Genomic DNA, 20,423 nt, shown 5'->3' with positions numbered 1-20,423 from the left:
CTCCTCAGCATATGTCCCCTGCTCGGACACCGACCTTGCTGTCTTCCTCACAGTACAGGGAAGTATAGGCCTTGCTGAAGAGCGGGACTTCCCGGGGCACGTTGGCAAAGCAGGAGACGACTTCGTCGAAGTTCCTGGGGGTGCGGGGTGGAGAGGTAGGGCTGAGGGACTGCTGCCCCGTGACGTCGAATGTCAAGATTGCACTCCAGGCAGACGAGAGACTTGGGTCCTCCCTCTCTGCCACCCACCACTCTCTGAGCTCATCCAACTCTGTGCAGAGCTCACTGGGGTCCTGACCAGGTCCAAGGCTCCACCGATGGGGTCTTGCCCCAAAAGGGAAGAAGGAACCTATGTGGTCTGAGATTGTGAATAAAAGGAAGTCCAGCGCTCTGGGACATCAGGTGGGCTGCCCGTCACAGAATGGGGAATCCTCACCCCTCACCTCCCCGAATCAACTAAGGCTGTTGTGGAGTTAGAACAAGATAATCCAAGCACAATGCACAGCATGGAGGAACAGGTCGGGGGACAGGGCAGTAATAACAGGACTGAGTGCTGACGTTTATTGAGCATGTCACTTACACCTTAACTACGCTTTATTATTATTTTTTTTTAAGCAGGCTCCACACCCAATGTGGGGCTTGAACTCACAACCCCGAGGTCAAGAGTCACATGCTCACTGACTGAGCCAGCCAGGCGCCCCTCCCCTGTTTTTAAGTAGACTTTAAATACAATATTTAATATACACTATCTCATTTAATTTTCCTGGTGGTCCTGTAAAGTAGATCCTTCTCTTATCCCCATTATAAGGATGGGAAAACTAAGGCATAGAGAGGTGAAATGATTTGCTCAGAGTCTCACAGTGTAGAAGTACACAGTTAGGCAGGCTACGCAGATGAACAGGTGGGGGCCAGGGGAAGCTTGCTTGGCCCCTCTGCTCGGGGTGTTTGCGAGACTAGGGCCACTTTGGGTACCTTACGAAGTCCTCAAATCTCCTGAAGGCGACCATGGCCCCCATCCGCTGACACAGTGGGGAGAAGCCACTGTCCATGAAGAGCTCGGTGCTGTGCCTCAGCAGGTCGGGGTTGGTGACGCTGATGGGCATGGTCATCCTGCGGGGGGACCGGAAGAGGGGAATGAAGCAGCTGCTTGAAGATCGGGCCGCAAGAGCTGCTCCTGCCCTGGAAGCTTCGGTGAGCCAGACTAGCATTAGAGCCCGCCCACAGCAGGACCTAAGATTGGGGGCTGAAGGGACGGGGGTCTGGGTCTGAGGAGTCTTGTCTGATTGCTCAGGACCTGGTATAGGCTAAGGGCTCTACAAGCGAGTGATGAATGAATGAGTGAATGATGCGTACATGCATGCATGCAGACAGACAAGTTCCAGCGTCAGCGTGGCCCCAGGGAAATCCAAGATCATGAACTCGGCCACAGAGAATGAACACACTTAGCACCAATTTCTCCCAGACAGCCCAGCCCCGGGTGGCTGGTGAAGGGACAGGCTTGGTTCTAAAGAGACATGCCAGGCCTCTGTTTCCCCAGTGCCTCCACTTCCATCAAACCTGCTCCTGGGACAGGGTCAGAAATCAAAACTGGCCCCTCGGCCAGCAGCCTGTTAGAGTTTAGCTGGTCCCTGCCCCCAGGACTGGCTGCTTACCAGCAGCAAATAGAAATGGGTCCCCTGGCGCAGTGACAATTGGGCCCTGGAATCAAGCGAAGGAGGGGCTCTTTATCAGATGGGAGTACAGAAGAGAGTCAAAAGAGCAGGCCTGGGGCACCTGGGTGGCTCAGTTGGTTGGGCGACTGCCTTCAGCTCGGGTCATGATCCCGGGGTCCTGGGATCGAGCCCCGCATCAGGCTCCTTGCTCAGTGGGAAGCCTGCTTCTTCCTCTCCCACTCCCCCTGCTTATGTTCCCTCTCTCACTGTCTCTCTCTCTCTGTGTCAATTAAATAAATGGGTGAGATCTTAAAAAAAAAGACCAGATACTGGCAACAAACTAAAAATATTAAAAAAAAAAAAAAAAAAGAGCAGGCCTGGGGCTGCTCTCCTGAAAAGGGGATCTGCTTACAAGGTTGGCCCTTGGCTGGTGTCTGGGAGCTTGGGGAGGGCTCCCACCATTCCCTAAATGATAAGAGGCTCACTGTGCCCAAATTGTTTGTGCCAAGCACTTGCTTTCCTTCTGGAGTCTGGGATTTGGGTGCATGCTTGGCGGACAGTGTGTACACGACCAGCTCCCCGCGAAAACCCTGGGTGCTGAGTCTCTAACCAGCTGTGGGACAACACTGCACACGGGTCATCACAGCTCACTGCTGGGGGATGAAGGGCATCCTCTGTGACTCCCTTGTGGAGGACTCTTGGAAGCTTGCACCAGGTATCCTCTAGACTTTACCCTCCGCACCCCCCACCCCCGCGCCCATGACCCTTTATCTCTCACTGACTGTCCTTCACTTCGCTTCATGTCCTTTCACTGTGACAAGTCACAGCCGTGAGCATGACACATCCTGAGCCCTGTAAATCTTCTTAGTGAATCCTCAAATGTGGCGTGCTTTTGGAGATCCCTGACGCAGGTGGGGGGTGGCCTCTGTGCCTTCCTGTTGGGTACCCCTGTACTCCCCATCAAGGCCTCACCCCTGCTCCCAGACAGCTAAATGCAGAGTAGCAAACTGGCAGGCAGCATGGGCTGAATTCAGCCCACAGGTGGACTTGGGTCCCTGCAGCATTTTTAATATATTCTTACATATTAATTACCTATTCACAGTGAAGCTGAAGAATTTCATGTTTTTTTTAAAAGTCTAGATGTCCTGCTTCTCTTGTGGGGGAAAAATAAGGAAAGATTTGGTCTGGCTGACCATTTTCCTGGAGCTAGAATTGCAGCCCCCCACGTAGGGCCACACTCTCCAGGTCCTACCTCCCGGCGGGACTCCCAGCACCTTGGGCCTGGCCCTAAGTCCTGGCTGCACCTGGCATGCAGCTCTGCTGGCCTCTGGTCTGACCTCCCCATACTGGTCCCCTGACCCAACTCACAATGGGCCCGGTCCGACAGCCAGGCCCTCCTGGGAGGTGGGACTTCACTCGTCAGGGCCCTTCCTGGAGGCCCTGAAGAGTGGCGTTTGGGGGCGACGGCAGGCAGAGTCTGCTCTGAAGACACGCAGGCCCAGAGCAAGCTTCTGGTGCTCCCAGCCAACAGCCCCAGCAAGGACCTGAGACGGTCAGGAAATCCCTCCAGGGTCCTCAGTGTCTGTGTGGGTCAAAATAGGACCCTGGGCCCATACTGAGGGTCACAACCAATAACCCAAATATGTGTATAGGTTCCTCCTAAGAAACAAGGTGTGACTGACCCACAGGCTTAGGAAAACCGCCTTCCTATCCTAACCAGGTTGAATTGCTAAGACAACAAAATCAAAGAAAGAACAGAATGCCTCCTCACGGGCAGACAGTTTCAAAAGCCCTTGCACCACACCACCCACAGTCCCCCAAATGATTCCAGGGCCACAAACACTTCGACTCCTTTTCTCTCAACCGGACAAAATATCATGTTGTTGTTTTTTTTTAAATAAGAAGAGTAAAAATAAATAACACTAAAAAAAAAAAAAATAAGTGACAGATACAAAAGGAGGTGTCGCTCCATAACAAAGCAACACCCTTCTTCTTAAAAGCCACTGAAAGAAAACCATGCTTTGAAACCCCAAGAGATCCAAATATTCCCCACTTAAAGAAATCATGAATCCTGCTGCCCATATAGATACAAGATCCGATTAATTCAATGCCCAAATCATGAGGAGACCGTTCTAGCCACAAGCCAGGCCTGTGTGGGGACCCCCAGGAGAACCAGACCCAGAGGGGTGAGGAAGAGGGAAAGGGAACGCTCCAAATCCCAGGGAGACGTGTTTGCTTTAGCTGAAGGTAACACGCTCTACCTGACCAGGATGGCACTTCAGGGCCTGAAATTCGATGGCTTAAAAAAAGAGAAGGTGAGAGAGCAGAAGAGGCACCCCAGTGTGTCCCCGACTGAGAACATCGTGGGGATCCAGACGGGCCAACACACTCGCCCCAGCCGGTGGCTCTGGAGGACCCTCAGGGGCTGTGGAGGGCACTCTGACGGGAGAGGCACGTGGTTCAAATCCCTATCCCACGTGAATGAGCAGCTGCGCCCGTGCCAAGGGAAGGCCCAGGGCTCCTCGTGTGTCAGATGGAGTATGGAAGCGCTTAGCATGGTGCCCGACCAACAGCATGCCATCGGGCACTAACAACACAGTGATAATCATCACAGGGGCCCCTGATGTTCACCAACAACTTTCTACATGCCAGCCACTGCCCTAAGTGCCATGTGCGTCGTATCTCATTTACTCCGCATCATGGTTTAGGAAAGCACTGTCCAATAGAACTTTTTATGGTGATGGAATGTTCTAGAACTGCAATATCCAATATGGCAGCCACAAACCGCACGTGGCTGCTGAGCCCTTCAGTGCGGCTGGTATGACTTGAGGAGCTGAATTTTTCATTGCATCTCACGCATTTTAATTTAAAGAGCCCACGTACGGGTAGTGGCTATTATACTGGGCAGTGCAGGTGGATGAGGTAGACACTGGATTATCTCATCTTACAGATGGGAGAATGGAGACATAGGGAGATCCCACAGTGGAGGAGTGGTATCCCTGATTGTCTCCCCACACATACTCGCTGGGTCCCTCCAGAGCCAGGACTACGGGGGTCAGAGAGGAAAGAAACACACACCACCCCGGGTGCGTACCACTCCATACCTATTTGGGTGGGAGGAGGGCAGCATGAACTGGAATTCCACCACGCAGGTGCCGTCCGGGAGCTGTCGGTGCTGCAAGCTGTTTAACTCATAGGCGATGTAGCCCCTCCGCACATAAACCTAATGAGGCAGAAGCACAGAAGACACTCTCTCAGGGCGCACTGCAGAGTGCCCACAAAACCTGACGAAACTCAGGCCAGGGGGATCCCAGAAATCATCTCTAAATGATCTCCAAGCAGTAGCAAAGAACAAGTTCGCTCACATTTTACAGTGTTCCTTTTCTTCGCCAAGGGCTAGATAGTAAATGTTTTAGGCTTTGTGGGATACCCGTCTCTATCCCAACTATTCAATTCTGTTGCTGCAGCCTGGAAGCAGCCAAGGACAACATGTAACTGAATGGGCATGGCTGGGTTTCAATAAAACTTTATTTATAAAAACAAGGAGCGGGCCAGATGTGTTCCACAGGCTATAGTCGCCAAATCCTGCTCGAGAATAGCGGCGCCACCCAAGAGAAATGTAACATAGTCACATACACAGTTCTAATTTTCTTTTCTTTTTTTTTTTTTAAAGATTTTATTTATTTATTTGAGGGAGAGAGCACATGAGAGGGGGGAGGGTCAGACGGAGAAGCAGACTCCCTGCCGAGCAGGGAGCCCGATGCGGGACTCGATCCAGGGACTCCAGGATCATGACCTGAGCCGAAGGCAGTCGCTTAACCAACTGAGCCACCCAGGTGCCCCAACACAGTTCTAATTTTCAATCTTCTTTTTTTTTTTTTATTTTTTAATTTTTTATTTTATTTTTTTTCTAATTTTCAATCTTCTAGTAGTACTTCAAAAAAAAAGGCAACGGGTGAAAATTAGTTTAATAATATAATTTTATCGGGGCGCCTGGGTGGCTCAGTCATTAAGCGTCTGCCTTCGGCTCAGGTCATGATCCCAGGGTCCTGGGATCGAGCCCCACATCAGGCTCCCTGCTCAGCAGGAAGCCTGCTTCTCCCTCTCCCTCTCCCCCTGCTTGTGTTGCCTCTCTCGCTGTGTCTCTCTCAAATAAATAAAATAAAATCTTAAAAAATATATATATATATAATTTCATCCCCAATACCAAATGTAATGTCATTTTGACATGTAATCAATATAAAAAAGTACCGATACAGTTGAAATTCTTTCTCCATACAAAGTCTTTGGAGCACAGCTCAACTCAGACCAGCTGCATTTCAAGTGCTCACTATCCACATGTGGCCAGTGGCTGCCAAACTGGACAGCACAATTCCAGAGGTTAGACAGTGGGAGTTTTTTAACTGAATAAGGAATATAAGAATTGTGTAGCAAGAGTTAACATAGTGGACCTAACTGCTATCCTTTAAAAGACCCTTGGCCGGCCTCTGGGAACTTGGATTTGGGAGGGTTCCCACTCTTCCCTGATAAGAATGGTTCATGGCACCTTAGCTGTACGAAGAGTGATTTTATGTTGAACGTGTGCTTTCTTTCTGGGAATTTAGAATTTTGTTACATACTAGGACCAGCCCCCAGTAAAACCCTTGGGGCGCTGAGTCTCTGAGCCTCACTTCAAACATGTTCTCATGGGGCGCCTGGGTGGCTCAGTCGGTTAAGCATCTGCCTTCAGCTCAGGTCATGGTCTCAGGGTCCTGGGATCGAGTCCTGCTCCACGGGGGGCCTGCTTCTCCCTTTCCCTCTCCCTCTGCCCCTCCCTTCCCTCGTGCTCTCTCTCTCTCAAATAAATAAGATCTTAAAAAAAAAAACCAAAAAACACGTGCTGTCATAACTTCTCATTCCTTGAGGAATGAAAAGTGCCTACGGGACCATTGGAAGCTTGCACTTGGTTTCCTTTGGATGTCACCCCACGCTCTTTGTCCCTCTCCTGATTGTGCTTTGCGTCCTTTCACTGTGACAAATGACAGCCACAAGCATGACCGGCTGCTGAGCCCTGTGAGTCTTCCTAGTGACTCATTGGACCTTGGGCTGGTCTTGGGGACACCCACACATTTAGAGCAGGAATGAAACTCTACACATCTCAAGAGACCAAGTAAAACTGTAATGTTCACAATGCTCATCTTGAGTCGTGGTGAAAAGGCTGGATTGTGTTCAATCAAGCTGCCAAACAAAGGGACAGGAGGCTCAAAGAGCTCTGGAAAATTCTCCAACAGAAAAAAAAAAATGGGATTTAGCACTCCAAAAAGCAAAGAAGGTGGGCTGCTGCCTTCCACGTGACATAGGTCCCGGCGCTTGGACAGTGAGCAGCAACAGCGCTCACATCAGATGCTTACTCATTTATCTCCAAATAACTCTGCGAGGCAGGCATTACTGCCCCTGCTGCGGCATGAGGATCTAAACATCCAGAGAAGGCAGGCAACTGACCAGACGTCACACAGCTCATAACCTTGCACAGGTTGCTCCCACTGACTGGAACCTCTTTGCTTCTTCCTCTCCACCAAGTCTGACTCGCTCTTTGAATGCCTGCTTTCATATCACTTTCTCATCCAAGTCGGAGCTGACCCTCCCGGTAAGGTTATATCCTGCTGACTGCTTCTCAGCGTGACAGCTATGTTCCCCCGAGACCCTATCGTATGTGTAACGAAGGAAATATTTAGCGTGTGTCTCTCCCCAACCAGAGAGAAGCTCCATGAGGGCAGAGACTGCAGCTGTTGCCTGCTGTATCCCCAGCGCCTGGCACACAGTGGGTCTCGAGATAGCTGAACATTGTAAAGAGTGGGGGAAAAGGCACTGATGGGCGCTACTGGGTCGCACTGCCGGAAACAGGGAGACCTGAAAAGGATTCTTTGAGTTGAAACCAGGGAGGAGGGAAAGACTGCAGGCCTGGGAGGCTCTGGGGCCGTGACATGCTCGCAAGCCCCAAACGGTCTCCATGGAGACCCAGTCAACCTTCCAGCACCAGGATGGGTGACCCATGGGGTCTACAAAGGTGGCAGAAGAGGGAGTAGGGGCCCCAGGGGACCGAGACTCCAAGATCAGAGGGTTTTGCTGCTGGTCGTTCCCCTCTCTGCCCCATCACACAGGGAGGTCACCTGAAATTGTCACCTAGGTTCCTTCCAGCTCTTGAGGTTCCCAGCAGACGAGTCTTCCAAAGGTATGTAATGCAGGGAGTCAGAGAGCTTGCACAAGGTGCCTGGGCTCTTGGTGGCTAGTATCTAGGTGTGCCCTGCCGAGATAAGGCCGGGATGGCACAGGAGGTAACAGAAAGTACCAGCAAGGACTCTGGACTGAGACCTAGTGTGAATCCCGGGCCTGCCACCCCCAGCTGTGAGACCCTGAGCGAGTCGCTCCACCTCTCTGAGCTTCGCTTCCCTTCTCTGGAAGATGAGTGTAGCAACAGCACCTACCTTGTGGAGAGAAGGATAGGATCCTGCGCTCGAGGTGTGTGGCCCAGGGTCAGGCACGCGACCAGCGGGCAGCGGATGCAAGAACTGGCATTTTCGGGACAGATACTGTTCCTGGGGCCTCCCTCTTGCTTACCTCCAAGGATGCCATGCAGACGACTTTGTTAGCGTGGTAGAAGAAAGTGGGCAGGACATCAAATATGGTCGTTTCAGAGAGTATTAATTTCTAGGGGACGGGAAGGGAAGGAAGGGAAATGGGAGCAGGTTTCAGCCACGGGTCAGGTGAACGGAGCGGTGGGGCAGGGTGGGGAAGCCCGCGGTGGTCCTATCAAGAAAATGCTGCCTTTGTCCCAGGCCCATCAATCTGAAAGCGGAAACAGTTCTGGGAGGACGGTGCCTAAGGTTCCCGTTCCAGAGGCGGAGGGGGTAGCTGGAGGCTTGCAGATGACCCAAAGTTGGGGGGTGCGGGAGCCCAAAAGATGAAGCCATGACTCCCCCTCGGGCAGCCCCGGCCACACCGGGCTAAAGCACTGGTATCTGCAGTTGTGCCCTGAACCCAGGTGCCGGCGCATGGAGGGCATGGGAGCCCGTCTCCCGGAGGCCCCACCTGGGCCACAGGGTGCGCTCGGTGGAAGGTGGACAGAAGGCGGCGGCCTCACCTTGAGGTTTTCTGGGCAGAACTGGTGGCCGTACATGTCGATGGCAGACAGGAAAATGGTCTCCACCTGGTTGTGCCTCAGCTCATAGGACGGGAGGTGGGAGGCAATCAGCACCTGCGGTGGGGGGCGGGGGGGTAAGCCAACCTTCCAGGGGAGATGCCAAGGGCCGGGATGGCAGCAGAGGGGCTGTGCACCGTGAGGGACAGGATGGCAAGAGGGACGGCACCCCACGACCCTACCTGTCTGGCTCTGAGGGCCACTTTGCAATGCTCGCTTTTGCTCAGCTGAGTGAGCTCGTTGAGGATGGAGGTCAGCTCTTCCGACAGGGAAGGGTCTGGGCCACAGAGCTCATCCTTTGGGGGATAAAGACAGAATCCAAATGCCTTTCCTCCGCCAGAAGGAAACAAGCCAGCACTCACCCTCAGCTGGGGGGTGCAGCTACCTCCTCAGCTCTCTGAGCAGCCCTGGCACAGCCTGCCCTAAACACCTGCTCAGACAAAACATACAATTAAGTCTCTACCTACATCACTATTAATAACCGGCCATTATCACGCAAGCAACTCCACCCTTTACATTCACTTTCCCAAACCCTCCCACCCCTCTGAGGAGTTATGATATGATTCCCATTTTACAGATGAGGAAACTGAGGCTCAGAAGCTGTGTGCCTCGCCCCCGGGCCACTGAGCACGGGCAAAGCCGAGCCACATCCAAACCCAGGTCTATTCGGTCCTCAAGGCTTCTTAACTCTTTCCTCTATACATTGCTGCCTGACTTAAGGGGTTCACAGTTTTGGAGAAGAGGGAGGAGGGGAAATAGAGCCAGGTACAAACAAAGAGTAAGGTTCACACGGGATGCTCTAGTGAGGTTGTGGTAAGTCACCCTCCGGGAGTCCCCATGGGGAGCATTCTGGAGAGGTCAAGGGCAGCTTCTTACAGGAAGGAGGATCTGGAGTTGCAGAAGTAAAGGGACAGTGGTTCCCATGAGCACCCCTCCTCCTGCTTTGGAATGAGGAACCTTTTTGCCAGAGACCAGAGGGCTCCATGCACCTGGTCTGTGCATCTCCCCCTTATGCCCTAAATGCAAGAAGGGCTTGGGAACGGCTCAGAGCAGGTGCTCCCCCATGCCCCCTGAAGATAGAACAATGACTGCTGGGAATGTGAACGCTCCAGCAACACGCCCCCACCCCTGCCCCAGCCCAGGCTGTTCTCCAAGAAGTCACCAGAAGGTGGGGCCAGGGGTCTTTTCTTTTACACCTGCCTCTGCATTTCCCTAATTAGAATGAGCCTGCTCTGTTTTTATGATCAGAACATTTGTATCGCATTAATATTTCACACTTGTACACAAACACACAAGCCTGCGGGTGCTGAAGAAATCACATAGATTATTCTAAACTTTCTCTCCCTCCCCCACTGTGATTTGCTTTAGAAACCGAGTCCCCTCAAAGACTCAGACAATTTCATTTCAAAGTAAATATTCAATTAACAAGTCTTTCCGGAAAGTCTCCTAAGCACCAAATATCATCAAATGCAAAGAACTCGTCATTTTCAACAAATGGAACCAAGAGAGCCAAAAGAATAATGGATCTCGCACAAACATCCCAGAAACCACACCTGGTACAACATCTTCAACCGCCTTCACTGAGAAGCCCCAAGCAAGCGTCCTAGTTCTCTGATCTGGGGGCCACTCCACCAGGCTGTCCTCTGGTGTACCTAATTTTTAGCACCTTCCTGCCCAGAAGAGAGTCAGTATGTGCACAAAGAGTAACGAACAGCAGGATAATCCACAGCTCCCACCCCTGGCCTTTGAATGGCGAGCAGATGGTAATAGATTAACAGGCATACCTTGCTTTACAAACACTCAGCTGGAAAAAACTCCATCCAAAGGAGGCATTTGCAAAGGGTTATATACTATTTTAGCAACGGCATTCCCCGCAAAGAGTAGACATCTCTTTGGGCGTAAGTTCCCAATCCTGGCTGCACACGGCAATCACCTGGAAAGCCCTCCCCTCGAATTTAATTTTGAAGAATTTCAAAAACTACACAAGAATTAAAGATCAGTTGGGGCACTTGGGTGGCTCAGTCAACTGAGCATCTGACCCTTTGATTTCGGCTCAGCCCATAATCTTACGGTCCTGGGATAGTACTGGGCTCCACACCCAGCGGGGAGTCTGCTTGAGGATTCTCTCTCTCTCTCTCCCTCTGCCCCTTCCTCATACACTCTCTCTAAATTAAATAAATAAATCCTTAAAACAAAATTAAGGATCAGTACACTGAAAACTCCTATACTGATGATCCAGATTCACCAACTGTTAAGCTTTTACTATTTTTATCACATCTGCTTTTTCTCTGGTAAGCGCACACACACACACACGCGCGTGTGCACGCACATGTGCACATATATATTTTCTTTCTCTGAAAGTCAGTTACAGACACCATGATCCTTCCCACTAAGATTGTACCTCAACAAAAAAGATCTTCTCCTAGCTAACTAAAGAACCATTAAAACACCCAGGAAATTGAACATTAAGCTGATAATATATAATATACAGCTTACACTTGAGTTTCCCATTGGCGAAGCTTTCAAAAAGTATTAACGCCTGGCCCGCATCCCCAGAAAGCCTGGTTTAACTGACCAGGGTGGGGCCTGGGCATCTGTGTTTTTAAAAAGCTCCCCTACACCTACCCCAGGAGATTCTCATGTACAGCTAGGATTAAGAGATCCTCATGTTGCCCTAGATTTCAAAATGATTCTTTATAAAAATATCAGTATTTATGAATCCATCTTGTTAGGGTGTTAAATATTCTACAGGCCCGGGCCCAAATTTGGCCCACTGCCCATTTTTTTTTTTTTTAAAGATTTTATTTATTTATTTGACAGAGAGAGAGACACAGCGAGAGGGGGAACACAAGCAGGGGGAGTGGGAGAGGGAGAAGCAGACTCCCAGCGGAGCAGGGAGCCTGATGCGGGGCTCGATCCCAGGACCCTGGGATCACGACCCGAGCTGAAGGCAGATGCTTAACGACTGAGCCACCCAGGCGCCCCTGGCCCACTGCCCAATTTTGTAAATAAAGTTTTATTGGCAAACAGCCACACTCATTCACTTATATATTATCTATGGCTTCTTTCATACTGACAGCAGAGCTGAGTTGTTGCAACACAGGCTGGGGTGGTTCTCAATACTGAAATATTTACTATCTTTACCAAAAAAAAAAAAATCTGCCAGCCACTTCTTTCTATAAGCCAAGTCCACATCTCTCTTACTATCTGCTGATTCTACATTTTCCAAATGAGCCATCAGGAACCATATCAAGGAGAAACATCTTTAGCTATAAAGGATGCTAATTATCATCTAGTAGGAAGAGAAATAAGAGCAAAGAAATTCCATGTTTTCCAAGAAGGGAAAATAAAAATCCTACCACAAGACACAGAATCCAATTATCCCCTAGTAACTCATGACTCTGGGGGCCAGGCTGCGGGTTCAAATCCCGGCTCTGCATTTAGAAGTTGGGTGCCCTTGGGAAAGTGACTACTTCACATCCATGCTCTGCCAAAGAGTGAGAACAGTGCGCACCTTCTAGGCTTGCTGTGAGAATTAAATTAGTATTTGTAAAGCATGTTAGGAGTGCTCGGTGCATGGTGGTTGCTTTGTGAGTGTTAATCATGATCTCCCACAGTGACTGAGAAATCCCACCCCCTGCCTGGTTTTATAAACAAAGTTTCATTGGGACACAGCCATGTCCATTTGCTTACGTTGTACAAGGACTGAGACTGTATGACCAGCGGAAGCTAAAATATTTATACTCTGGCCCTTTCCAGAATGTTTGTGGACCCCATGTTACTCCTACGGTGAGTACGGGGCGCCCTTCCCTGCTTACAATCAACATGATCACCAGCTGGTTCTTCTTGGCCACCTGCGCATGGGAAAAGATGCAGTCCAGCACCTGGGACATGTCTGGCTTCAGCTGCTCCCTGAGGTTGATCACACACTTGTCGTAGTGAGCTAGAGGGAGACAAAAGGGGTAAGGCTCAGGGCCCTCCCGCCCTGTGGGCTTGTGACCAGTGTTGGCGGGGACTCTTGCCTTGTTGGAAATGGTGCTCCACCCGTAAATATCTCCGCAGGAGGTCCAACACCACCGCTTTCATGTAGCCGCGGGTCCCGCTGCGGTACCTAGGGAGGAAAGGCGAGGCTGCTTGAACCATCAGCTCCACTTCCTGGGGCGCCTGAGTCTACAGCAGAGCTTTTAGGACTTCCAAAAGGAGAAAACAGTAATCCAGTATCTGGAGGCTGTACCCCCTAATCCTCAAGGCTGGGAGGGATGTGTGAGTCGGATCATTTGCACTAACTCTGTAGGCCAAAGACAGCAGTGACTTGCCCAAGGTCATACATCCAGCCAGAGTCCAAGTCTGAGCCTTTGGATGGCACCTGCCCATCCCCAGAGAGAAAAGACAGGATGCTGAAAAGGGTCAGCCTTGCATATACGGTTGATACCAAAAATGATCAATGAACCATCCTAGGTATAAAGAGAGTTTGAAAGATAAGTAAACGAAACTCGAAAGACGTATATCAATAGATACCTATGTAAATTTCACTTCCCTTTTAAAAACCAAATTTTAACCTGGGTGTTCCCTAAGATATTTCATCTCTTCTAAATCACTTCTGCATGTAGGAAACTGAGTTTCTTAAGTGATATGACACTGAGTTTTCAGGCCATGAAGACCAGTTTAACCCCAGAGTCACTGACAACAAAAGAAAGAACATGCACTTATTCAACTGTGATCTAAAAAAAATATATAGAACGGAGCTTTGAGGGGTGCCTGGGTGGCTCAGTCGGTTAAGTGTCCGACTCTTGGTTTCAGCTCAGGTCATGACCTCAGGGTCATGAGATCGAGCCCTGCATTGATGATTGAGCCCTGCGTCAGGCTCCATGCTCAGTGGGGAATCTGCTTGAGATTCTCCCTCTTCCTCTTCATCTGCCCCTCCCCCCACTCATGTGCACATGCATGCTCTCTCTAAAATAAATAAATCTTAAAAAAAAAAACAAAACAGAGCTGTTATATTTATGTTTAACACAGAAAAATCTGCTAGGGGATTGTTCATTTTCTTCTAGGTGTTTCTCTGAAGCTAAAGCGTGGGTTTAAGGTTAGCGGCCAAAGTGGGGAGGGTCTCCCCTCCTAGCCCTTGGCTGTGAAACTCTCTCTTTGTGGGGACTCCACACTAAGACTCCCTTCCTCAGCTCAATCCTATATGAGCAGTCTGAGTCCCCATGAGCCAAGGCGCTCTCTGAAAAGAAGGGCAGTCTCCTAGGGTCCTACTTTCTCTCTGTGCCTCTGTTCCCAGCACATGGTAAATGTGCATACACTTCATCTCCTCCAGTTTAAAACTGTTTCAATTCTGTCTTTATAAGCAGAGCTTCTCTGCGAGGTAGAGTTTTCACACAACTCTTGGCAGTTCTTCCTGTCATCAGAATAGCTCTCCCTGCTCACGAGCTACTCAAAATACAAATTCCTCATCAACTCTCTTCTGCAAGGATTTCAAAACCACAAGGATAATCTGTAGGGTCCTTGACGGCCTATAAAACCACCACATCCCATTGTCCTACAGGCAAAGCTACTGAAAGGCCTCCCTGTATATCAGCACTTTACAAGCATTGATCCACTCATAACTCAGAAAAACTAATTGCACGTGAAGAGTTTTTATTCCCATTTTACAGACAGGCAAACTGAGATCACAGGACAAAAGGGCCTTGCTTGGGGTTTCTGGGATTAGGAATAGCTATGCCAGGACTGTAATCAGCGTCTCTGGACCCCACACACTGTCTCTTGGCTGGAGCCTGCCCTTGAGAGAGCCCCAGAGTGCTGCATTGGTATAATGCACAGACAATGAGTCTGACAACCGCCCCCCACGGAGGACCGAGGACTCACCTCTGGACCAGTTGCACGATGCTCTGGGTGTTCATGAAGAAGACCTCCCGTTCAGCCTTCCGCTGCAGGGTGGCCGCGTGGCAGTCCAGGATGGTGGCTATCTGGACGGGCACATAGGACAGGTCTGGCCACTCATAACCACACAATCTGGTCACCACCATGAAGGAGTCACCAGAAGGACCCACTGTGGGCTCCCATGGAGGACCCACCCAAGGCTCATTCAAAATCTGAAAATTTCAGCTCCAAAGCCTTCTCCGGACACCCAGAAACAGCTGTTCATCCCGCTCAACCACTCAACATATTGCTTGAGGAATTTGAGCTTAGAATGACAACAATCCCATAAAGACACATGTATTATTCCTCTCTACAAATATGAATGGTCTGGGGGAAGGGAAGGGAGTTTCCAACTCCAGGGAAAATGAAGCGGGCCTGGCGGCGGGGGGTGTCTTGTTTTTATAACTAGATTTAGTGTTATTAGCATATTGTTTTTGGCAACAAAAAATATATATTTTTTTTATTCTTATGTTAATCCCCATACATTACATCATTAGTTCTAGATGAAGTGTTCCATGATTCATTGTTCGTGCACAACACCCAGTGCTCCATGCAGAACGTGCCCTCCTCAATACCCACCACCAGGCCAACCCATCCTCCCACCCCCCTCCCCTCTAGAACCCTCAGTTTGTTTTTGGCAACAAAAAATATTTTTAATGAAAAACCTGTACCAACAACAAATTCCTGAAAGGTCCAAACAGGGACTTTTCTCAATTGGGGTTCTTTAGAGTTTTGTTTTGGTTATTTCTCAGTCGAGATATAATTTACATACCATAGTATTCCCCCTATTCATTCATTCATTCATTTTTTAAGTAGGCTCTACGCCCAATGTGGGGCTCAAACTCATGACCACAAGATCAAGAGCTACAAGGTCTACCAACTGAGCCAGCCAGGCGTCCTCCCTCTTTACAGTATACAACTAATTGAGTACTTTTCAGTATATTCAGAGTTGTGCAATCATTTACCATTATCGAATTTGAGAGCATTTTCATCACCCCAGAACGAAACCCGATAGCCATTCACAGCTACTCTCAAGCCCTCTCTCCCAGCCCCTGGCAACCACTAATCCACTTTCTGTCTCCATGGATTTGCCTCCTCTGGACATTTCCCGTACATGGAATCATGCAACACGTGGTCTTTAATGACTAGCTTCTTTCACTTAGCATGTTTTCAAGGTACGTCTATGTTGTAGTATAAATCCGTATTAGATTCCTTTTTATGATGGAATAATATTCCAGCCTCTAGAGCAGTTGACCTCCAGGAGTGACCTGATCTAGGCTGACGCGTAGCTCCCCAAATCACAAACATGTGGGTGAGGGAACGATAATGGTACGCAGCCCTTCTAACCAGACAGAGGGCAGAAGGTAAACTGAATGAGGAGGTTCTTCCAAATGCAAATTATCTTGAAAATGCTTAACAAAGCAACACCCCCTCCTCCACAAAAAAAGCACAAAATCAAGCAAACATAGAATTATGAGAGAGATTTCATACTACCCTGGAACCCACAACTGCCTCTGTTTCAGCCCGGGTACGCTGGGGGAAATGCTCCCTGTATTTGTACCAACTGCTAACTGCTATTCTGAATCCGAGTTTTATGGAGTAAGGCCACATAACCGTGCTCATCTCAACAACGTTGGGGAAGGTGCTGGGGTTCGGTAGAGAAGGGCTCAAAAGGAAACTCTCAGCCTGTGCCATCTTGGCTGCTCGATCAGAGGCCGTGTGGCCAGAAGTTGAGTTCCTGGGGCAGCACCCGCGGGCACCCCAGTGGGGCGGGCGGGGGAGGGGGGGCACACACCTGCTGGCTGGGGAACTGGCACAGCACTGAGGTGATGTTGCTGGCGTACTGGGCCATCACCCTGCGGACCGACTTCTCCACGGGGGCGGGGATGCGACCGGACACATTGGTCATGATTTCCTGCAGCTCCAGCAGCGGCAGTGATGGATGCCGGAGGGTCGTCATGAGCTTCTGCACCCACTCCTTCAGCTGAAGCGGGGACCACAGCATTAGCCAGAGGTCCTGTGGGGGGCTCCCTAGGGCAGCCGACACACTCAACCCATCCAGACCCTGTACCCAAAGAGCCAAACATCTAGACCCAGCAGCCTCTGCAGCAGTCCTGAGTGGAATGGCCCCCTGACTACAAGGGCAATGTCCAGTTACCCCGCACCACCCCGCCTCTACGCATCCAGACAGACGGCATGGTATAGGAAGAGAACATGAGGCCACGTGAATAGCTCATGTTTAGTGCCAGACTGCTCTAAAACCTTTATTTGTATGTTCTCATCCGATCCTCAGAAACAACCCTGCAAAGTAGGTATAATCATTATTCCTATTTTACAGTTGAGAAAACTGAAACAGAGAGGTTGATGAAGTTACCCAAAGTCACCCAGCTAGTGAGAAGCCAACTCAGGCCACTCAGCTCCAGAGACTCTTAACAGCGGCACTACAACGCCTCCGAGTGTCCCAGCAGCTGAAATGTTGATGGTCTCTGGAGGAGGATAATGGTCTGCTTCCATAGGAGCTGTGTTGTTTAAAAATGAAGGAACGCGTGCCCCGGTGAGTGCAAAGACTAAATGTTGTAGTTCTGGCGATCTACAGGCACACAGTCAGGCGGCACAGCATGAGAGCTAAGCACATGGGCTCTGAAGCCAGATGGCCCGGGGTCAGATCCCACCTTTGCCTTTTCACCGGGGAAACAGGGCAAGGTTCTTAGTCTCTCTGTGCCTCAGTTTCCTTAGCTGTAAAGTGGAAATAATATCATAGGTGGTTGGGAAGATTAAATGACTTAATAAATTTCAAGTGCTTAGAGTAGTGGTTGGCACACAGTATGTACTAGACAAGGGGTAGCCATTAATAACACCACCACCAGCACCAGAATTACCACCACCAGCATCATCACCATCATCACCACCACCAGCATCACCATCATCACCAGCATCACCACCACCATCACCATCATCACCAGCATCACCATCATCACCACCACCAGCATCACCATCACCAACATCACCATCACAATCAGCATCACCAGCATCACCAGCATCACCAGCATCACCACCACCAGCATCACCATCACCAGCATCACCAGTATCACCATCACCAACATCGCCACCACCACCATCACCATCATCACCAGCATCACCACCATCATCACCAGCATCACCAGCATCACCACCAGCATCACCAGCATCACCATCACCAACATCACCACCACAATCAGCATCACCATCACCACCACCAGCATCACCATCATCACCAGCATCACCACCAGCATCACCAGCATCACCACCACCAGCATCACCATCACCAGCATCACCAGCATCACCATCACCAACATCACCACCACAATCAGCATCACCATCACCATCACCAACATCGCCACCACCACCAGCATCACCATCAACATCACCAGGATCACCATCAACACTACCATCACCACAATCATCATCATCACCATCACCACCAGCATCACCACTAACGTGTTTTGCTATTCTGAGAAAGGACGTGACAGATAATCGTATCGCTTCTGATACTGAATTTAGCATCATGGATCTCTCACTGAGGTCTGCAGATGTGAAAACTTACTTCTCTACAGAGTAAGTAGGCAAGGGGCCCCTGGGATGAACAAGGAACACAGCGGGTCTCTGAACAAAGTGACTTCCTCGTTCTCTCCTTAAGAAGTGACCCACATGGACTTCTTTTTTAACTTACTGCTTGAACATTCTCCACAAAAACAGTATAGCTTTTACAACAGTTTATAATCAAAGAGAACGTACACCGATGTTTACAATCAGTTGAGGAAGTTCCTGAGAATAAGTCCTTTGAAAAACCACAGAGGGCTAGCCATTTTTCCCATACCTTACTTCAGTAAAGACCTCGGATATCATGGAATAAACCCTCCTGGCTCTTCACACAGACCTGCAACACGTGTGTAGAATACATACCTATCCTTTGCACGTGACCTACCTTTGTGCTAAAAATAGGCTCCGGCAGACAGTAGCCACTCATAACGTTGGTCAGGTTTTCCAGGACATTGTGGAAAACCTGGTGCAGTTTCTCTCCCATGATGGGCAGAGTTTGCTGGGAAGGGAGCGCTCCTGTGAATGGCTTGGCCTGAGGAGACACAAGAACCAGAGGTCAAGGACACCTGCCTCCTGAGTGAGACGAGAGAAACGGAGGGGCGAGGCAGATCTACCAGTACAGTCCACAATATAATCAGGATGAAGCCTGAGGGAAGAAGAACAAAAAACCCCAGAAGAACACATACTGGAAAGTCAAAATTGCTAAAACCCCACCCAGATGTGGGTTTCCCAATTCCACCCCCCCACACCCCCCGAGAATGCCATAGTCCCTTGTTATGCACTCCCAGTGATTTTGGAGGAAGTTAGATTCTTTTGTTTTGCTCTGCTTTCTAATCAAAATTATCTCCCTGTTTTCCCTATTTATTTTCCATCTTCATTGAATCCCGAAGATAAACAACCAGCAGGATGGAAATTAAGGAAATTCTCATGCAAATGTCCCAGCTTTTTGTATATCATAAACATTTAGCCTTAGAGAACCAAAAAAAAAGAAAGCTCCCCAAGGGGCAACCCTGACCCCAGGAGCCCATTTGTTTATTCATTCATCCTATAAATGTCCACTGAACACTTCCTACGTGCAGCCCTGGGACCCAGGAGCTTTGGGATGAGCTATTCTGCTGGCCTGGAACCCTCAGCTCCCTGCCCCTTCCTCTGTCCCAGCCCTGTGGGCTTGTCTCATCCTTCGAGATGAACTGGAGGGTCTCCTTCTCCACAATCTGGTGCTGGCTTCTCCAGCTGGGCACCCACAGCGGGGGCCAAGGGCAGCCCCCTCCTACTGCACTTCCGGAGCTGAATGACAAGGGTGCATCTCATAGGCAAACGTGAACCCCCAGGGACTGGTGGCCGGGCCCTGCCTCATGAACCTGGCGCAGAAAATGGTTGCTGAAAGGAATCGCATGCAGGCACACACACCTTTCTGGTGATCTGAAAAGGTTCAGTCTATTTCTGGCTTTGGGAAGCCTCTACAGAGAATAATGAAAAAATGAGAAGGAAACTGATAGAATATTCTGGAAAAAAGAGGCAATGTGGTTCTTTTTTCAATAATCTTACCAGCTTTCCCCCCTCCTCCCCTGGCATATATACTAATTATTACAGAAAAAAAAACACGATACAGGCATGAATGACTACCTCTCCATATGCATGCTTTGCTTAGGAGGGTGTAAACGCTCATTCATTCAGCAGCAAGACCTGCTTTTTTCTGAGTACCCATATGACCCACGCACCGTGCTAGGCACCAAGAATACAGTGATGAAGAAGAAAGTAGTCCTTGACCTCAGAACTCCCAGTTTCATGGGAAGGCTTAACAATTAATTATAAGAATCTAAATTGGAAGTCCCCCTTGAGCTTGACTTCAGGGCCATACATATCACAGATACTCTAGTACCCCCTCTGCTGGTCCCAAGGAGGGGGTGCTGCCCCCACAGCACCCGAACCTCTGTATATACATCCAAAAAATATCTTTGCAGCACCTACTACATGCCTGCCCTGTTTTAGGCACTGGGAATCTAGCAGGGGGCCAGAAAGACAAAATGCACTGGTCTCTTGGTGCTTCCAATCTAGCGGATGCCAAAAATTGGGACCAATGGGAAAATCAGTGAG

General features: G+C 49.7%; 1 protein-coding gene across 6 annotated transcripts in view; it reads right to left on the bottom strand.

Annotated features, from left to right (window-relative positions):
• ACACB (acetyl-CoA carboxylase beta) overlaps positions 1–20,423 on the bottom strand; it is a 122,294-nt gene that overhangs the window by 37,095 nt on the left and 64,776 nt on the right. For all 6 annotated transcript variants that reach the window (XM_081801997.1, XM_081801996.1, XM_081801998.1 and 3 more), the window contains 11 exons: positions 18,712–18,858; positions 16,543–16,731; positions 14,694–14,794; positions 12,851–12,939; positions 12,647–12,771; positions 9,011–9,124; positions 8,772–8,885; positions 8,249–8,338; positions 4,756–4,874; positions 972–1,109; positions 35–134 (listed from right to left, as the gene is read on the bottom strand). In XM_081801997.1, the coding sequence (XP_081658123.1) occupies positions 35–134; positions 972–1,109; positions 4,756–4,874; positions 8,249–8,338; positions 8,772–8,885; positions 9,011–9,124; positions 12,647–12,771; positions 12,851–12,939; positions 14,694–14,794; positions 16,543–16,731; positions 18,712–18,858 (1,326 nt within the window). The remainder of the gene's footprint in view (positions 1–34; positions 135–971; positions 1,110–4,755; positions 4,875–8,248; positions 8,339–8,771; positions 8,886–9,010; positions 9,125–12,646; positions 12,772–12,850; positions 12,940–14,693; positions 14,795–16,542; positions 16,732–18,711; positions 18,859–20,423) is intronic.

Source organism: Leptonychotes weddellii, chromosome 13 (genome assembly GCF_054177405.1).
Source record: "Leptonychotes weddellii isolate Sample4059 chromosome 13, ASM5417740v2, whole genome shotgun sequence".
Classification (NCBI taxonomy): Eukaryota; Metazoa; Chordata; class Mammalia; order Carnivora; family Phocidae; genus Leptonychotes; species Leptonychotes weddellii.
The sequence above is the reverse complement of the archived record's forward strand: the minus strand, read 5'-3'. Positions and strand labels throughout refer to the sequence as shown.